Source organism: Onychostoma macrolepis, chromosome 14 (genome assembly GCF_012432095.1).
Source record: "Onychostoma macrolepis isolate SWU-2019 chromosome 14, ASM1243209v1, whole genome shotgun sequence".
In the NCBI taxonomy this organism is placed as follows: domain Eukaryota; kingdom Metazoa; phylum Chordata; class Actinopteri; order Cypriniformes; family Cyprinidae; genus Onychostoma; species Onychostoma macrolepis.
This window is the reverse complement of record NC_081168.1, coordinates 22,005,382-22,011,381: the sequence shown is the minus strand read 5'-3', so window position 1 is coordinate 22,011,381 and position 6,000 is coordinate 22,005,382. Positions and strand designations below refer to the sequence as shown.

The 6,000-nt window shown below is 38.2% G+C and overlaps 1 protein-coding gene across 1 annotated transcript in view; it reads right to left on the bottom strand.

Moving 5' to 3' along the window:
* Positions 1–479: 479 nt before the first annotated feature.
* The window catches only part of pigg (phosphatidylinositol glycan anchor biosynthesis class G), a 132,431-nt gene continuing 126,910 nt past the window's right edge, over positions 480–6,000 (bottom strand). The window contains exon 13 of the mRNA XM_058797782.1: positions 480–1,345. Within this exon, the coding sequence (XP_058653765.1) occupies positions 1,126–1,345 (220 nt within the window). The 3' untranslated portion in view covers positions 480–1,125. The remainder of the gene's footprint in view (positions 1,346–6,000) is intronic.

Genomic DNA, 6,000 nt, shown 5'->3' with positions numbered 1-6,000 from the left:
ATTTTATTTTTCACAATATTAGTTTCCTACTGTATTCTAGCCTGGTTGAGAATAAGCCACTTCTTTCAAACACATTTAAAAAATCTTGATCTTAAACATTTGAATGGTAGTGTATGTCAATAGCATCAACAAAAGAAATGAAACAGTCCATAACCATTAATGGAGGCAAAACTTAAAACCATTCAGAGCATGTTTGTTTAATATACATGGAGCAGATTTTTTTGACCAATAAGATTTCACTGTGGGAGGAGCTACTAAGCACAATGTAATGAAGACAGAAACAAAGCAAAAGACAAAAAGTCTTGTGATGTTATTGTGTTATTGCATCACGTCTGGTTAAGTCACACTGTTAGTGTCACTGATTAATGAGTGACATTTAACATAACTTTAAAACTTGTACACAGCGACTGTATCAAAACAAATCAGAGGCAAAACTGTGAATCACACATCAAAAGCATGCAGAAATGAATTACTCTCAATCAGAAAAGGATTGGTTTTATTATTAACCAGATCTAAGCACTGAGATAAAGAAAAACACTTACCAAGATAAATCAATTTACAATTCACATTCCCAACAGGCAGATTAAACTAAAACGTCACACGTAGCTGTGCTTAGATATGATTTAAAAGACTTTTAAGATCCCTTAAAGCTTTCAAGTGCGCGAGGAGTTTACATCTGCTGTGATCTCAGTGAGGGGAGAGTTATTAATGATGAATCTTATCTCATATTATTCTAGAGGTGAAGCAACGGTCAGGAATGGAAATTGCAAGATACAAAAAGAATTACACTCTCCATTATCTGTAAAGCTTTAGGAAGAAAACTGCATAGAGAATGAGAGGGATTATCATATGTACGCCCACAAGTCTTCCCATACATTATCTGCACTATCGAAGACCCCTCAAAAAATATAAAAATAATTTAATCACACACACACAAATGAGTAAAAGTCAGCAGAGTGAGCCAAATCTCCATGTAAGCTCTGAATTCTCAACGTTGACCTCATTCACAGTAGTAGAATTACCGAAAACCTTCTCACTTTTTCTCTCATTTCTCCTTTTGGTGCACAAAATTCAACTGCACCATTTGTTCTGTACCTGAGTTTTTCTTTGGTTTTGCCTTTGTATTCACGGTCTGGCCGAGCGTTCCTGATCCATAAAGGTGAAAAACAGACACACGGCGGTGGTGATGAGGGTGTGCATGGCCTCGTACAAGAGTTTCGGAGAAAACACGCTCCAGATGAAAAGGTGGTATCGGAGACCGGTGACTAGAACCACATAAAACACGGCTGGGATGGACCGCAGGAGCGCGAAGCAATAGCTGCCATGACCAAGACCCATTACAGCCCTGAAAGAGAGAGAAAAAGACCAGAATAAATATGTGCAGTCCGGTTATGGTCTGGACTGAGTCTATGATATGTGTCATTATAAAAGACTGTAGTCATAAAACCATCAGGTTTCAATGACTGTGGTTCATTCCTCGTTTAATGCTAATGGAAAAGCTATTACTTCCTTTACTAACCTTTGATTATATGTTGTGTTTCACGACAAACGTCTATGGTATATTCATTAAGACAAATGCCACCTGCTATGGTCTGATGGCACAGCCATCAGCAGGTCTAGACGCAATAATCTGACATTCTAAAAGATAGTGAGACCTTAATGGATTTGAATAGACTTGATGAGACTGGCCTAGACTGTGTTAGACTGGCATGCACTTGACTGGACTAGATGGGAAGGACTGGAATAGACAAGACAGAACTGGATCTGGGTGGATTTCCTAGAAATTACTGAACAATGCTGCACTTAACTGGACAGGAAGTTTATGATAGACTGGACTGGACTAGACTAATTTAAATTGAATTGGACTGGACTTGACTTGACTGGGCATGACTGTACTATTATAGACAAGACTGGATGTCCCCAACCTATAAACTAGACAATCTAATAGACAAGACTGGGGTAGATTACATTGGAATGAACTGAATTTGACTGGACTAGAAGGGATTGAACTGGACTAGAAAAAACAGGACTGGACTATCATAAATTGAAGATGGTAGTCTAGATTAAATGACCTTAACCTATAAACTGGACTGGATTTTATAGATTAGACTGGGCTAAATTACTTTGGAATGAATTGGTTTGGATTAGAGAGGATTGAATTGGACCAGAAAGGGCAGGGCTGGACTAGCATGAACTGAAGGGGGCTGGGTTAGTTTAAATGGCCTCAGCCTATGAACTGGACTGGACTGCCTTGCACTGAATTGGACCGAGCTGATGATAGACCTCAACCTATAAATTGGAGTTGATAACAGACTGGGCTGGATTAGACAATTTTGGACTGAATTGTATTGGACTGCGCTGGACTGGACTAGAATGGGCAAGACTGAACTTGAATTGACTGAAGTGGGTTAGGCTAGATTAGATGGCCTCAAACTATAACTGCACTGACTACACTGCAGTGAACTGGACTGGAGATGGTTTTACTGGACTAGATTAACCTACACTGAACTGAATTACATTGGACTAGAATGGACTGAACCAGATTGAATTCGGCTAGACTGGGAAAGACTGGACTAGTACGGACTGAAGTGGGTTAGGCTAGATTAGATGGCCTCAACCTGTAAACTAGACTGTAGTTGATGATAGACTGGATTGGTTTAGACTACTTTGGACTGAATTGGATTGGACTGGACTAGAATTGACTGAAGTTGGTTAGGCTAAATTAAGTGGCCTCAATCTATAAACTGAACTGGACTGGAGTTTATTATACTGGACTAGATTGACAGGGCTAGACTACACTGATATGAATTAGACTCGACTATAATGGACAGAACCAGACTGAATTGAACTATAATGGGCAGGAATGGATAGAAATGGACTAGTATGGACTGAGGTGGGTTAGGCTAGATAATATGGCCTCAACGTATAAACTGGTCTGGAGCTGATGACAGACTGGATTTGTTCAGATTACACTGGACTGAAATGGATTGGACATGACTAGAATGGATTTAAGTGGGTTAACTAGATAAAATGCCCTCATTCTATAAACTGGACAGGAGTTGATTTTATTGGACTAGACTGACAGGGCTAGACTACACTGAGCTGAATTAGACTGGACTAGAGTGGACTTTACTGGACTATAAAGGGGAGGAATGGACTAGTATGGACCGAAGTGGATTAGGCTAAATAAGATGGCCTAAACCTATAAACTGGGCTGGAGCTAGTGTTGTCAAAAGACCCGGTACTTCGGTACCAAGTCGGTACTAAAAAAAAAATTAAAACGTCACGGTACCAGGTTTATTAAAGTACCGGTGGTACCGAGTACCTGGTCAACCAGGATCTTGATGCGCTATCTGAAAGGTACACAGATGCGCTCTCTTCATAAAAGCACTGAGACAGGGCGACATCAAAAGGAGGAAACACATCAAAATAACAAAACACTTTAAAGACTGACACCCGGATCAAATGAAAGAGTTCAAGCAGGTAAGTTTCAATTTAATATTTAATATTTAGATCTTTTGTTATGAATATTATTCCATATTTTAATTTGAATGTCGGATTGAAATAAACATCGACGTTATTAGCGGAGTTAATGTTAGCATAAGCGCGGCTAACGCTAATATAATGAGCATTAGAATGAAGTTTTTATTAACTATTTAATGCGCCTATAACTTTTATTAGGGTAAAAAAACAGGAGGACATGATGGTATTTACTATTTTTACACACCAGAGGCATTTAAATGAATTGTGAATCTAAAATATGCATGTTAGAGAATGTACAAATGGTTAACAGTGTTTATGTCTTATCAGTCCGTCAGAAAAGCAGTTCTGGGCTTTTTTTTTTTTTTAGCTAGTTAGTTGTTATTCTTGGCTAGATAACTAGCAGGTTTTAAAAGCCCTTTAAAATTAAATATGTACACAGTTTGGATTAAATGAAAGTACAGTCAAATTGTATCTCCTGTATAGACTTTACTATAATACCATTCATTAACATGACTTACAACTTACGGTGAGTGAACAATATATTTTTTAATAAGCATAAAGAATGGCATTGGTTTTTACTTTAGTTTACTTTTGTTTAACTTTATTAATAAAAATAATGTGTTTTTTTTAATTAGCATGTTTTTGTGTTTTGCTTTGGTACCGAAATTGGTACAGAGAACCGTGGATTTTCACTGGTATTGGTACCGAATACAGAAAGTTTAATTAAATGGCCTCAATCTATAAACTGGATTGAACTACATTTCACTGAACTGAACTGGAGCTGATTTTACTTGACTATATTGACTGGGCAAGACTATATTGGACTGAATTATGGTTCAGCTATATTAGATGGTCTCAACCAATAAACTAGACTGGAGCTGATGACAGACTGGATTGGTTTGGACTGTGTTGGACTGAAATGGATTAGACTGGAGTATAATAGACTGAAGTGGGTTAGGCTAGATTAAATGGTCTCAATCTACCACCCTAATTCCGGAAATGTTGGGACGTTTTTTTTTTTTTTTTTATTTGAATAAAATGAAAACTAAAAGAAATTTCAAATCACATGAGCCAATATTTTATTCACAATAGAACATAGATAACATAAATGTTTAAACTGTACAATTTTATGCACAAAATGAGCTCATTTCAAATTTGATGCCTGCTACAGGTCTCAAAATAGTTGGGATGGGAACATGTTTACCATGGTGTAGCATCTCCTCTTCTTTTCAAAACAGTTTGAAGACATCTGGGGATCGAGGTTATGAGTTTCTGAAGTCTTGGTGTTGGAATTTGGTCCCATTCTTGCCTGATATTGGTTTCTAGCTGCTGAAGAGTTTGTGTTCGTCTTTGAAATATTTTTCGTTTAATGATGTGCCAAATGTTCTCTATAGGTGAAAGATCTGGACTGCAGGCAGGCCAATTCTGCACCCGGACTCTTCTACTACGAAGCCATGCTGTTGTAATAGCTGCAGTGTGTGGTTTTACATTGTCCTGCTGAAATACACAAGGCCTTCCCTGAAATAGACGTTGTCTGGAGGGGAGCATATGTTGCTCTAAAACCTTTATATGCCTTTCAGCATTCATAGTGCCTTCCAAAACATGCAAGTGGCCCATACCATATGCACTTATGCACCCCCTTACCATCAGAGATGCTGGCTTTTGAACTGAATGCTGATAACACGCTGGAAGGTCTCCCTCCTCTTTAGCCCAGAGGACACGGCCTCTGTGATTTCCAACAAGAATGTCAAATTTGGACTCGTCTGACCATAGAACACTTTTCCACTTTGAAACAGTCTGTTTTAAATGAGCCTTGGCCCACAGGACAAGATGGAGCTTCTGGACCATGTTCACATATGGCTTCCTTTTTGCATGATAGAGCTTTATTTGGCATCTGCAGATGGCATGGCAGATTGTGTTTACCGACAGTGGTTTCTGGAAGTATTCCTGGGCCCATTTAGTAATGTCAATGACAGAATCATGCTGATGAGTGATGCAGTGTCGTCTGAGGGCCTGAAGACCACGGGCATCCAACAAAGGTCTTTGGCCTTTGACTCTGCCTCTCTAAGACATCCATTTTATAGCTAATCATGTTACAGACCTGATGTTAGTTAACTTAATTAGTTGCTAGATGTTCTCTCAGCTGAATCTTTTCAAAATTTCTTGCTTTTTCAGCCCTTTGTTGCCACCGTGCCAACTTTTTTGAGACCTGTAGCAGGCATCAAATTTGAAATGAGCTCATTTAGAGGATAAAAGTTTGAAATTTCTCCGTTTAAACATTTATGTTCTCAATATTCTATTGTGAATAAAATACTGGCTCATGTGATTTGAAAGTCTTTTAGTTTTCATTTTATTCAAATTTAAAAAAATGTCCCAACATTTCCGGAGTTTGGGTTGTATAAACTGGATTGGACTACATTTCACTGAACTAAACTTGATCTGATTTTACTGGACTAATTTGACTGAGCAAGACTATATTTAACTGAATAAGGCTTTCCTGTAGCTCAAATAGTAGAG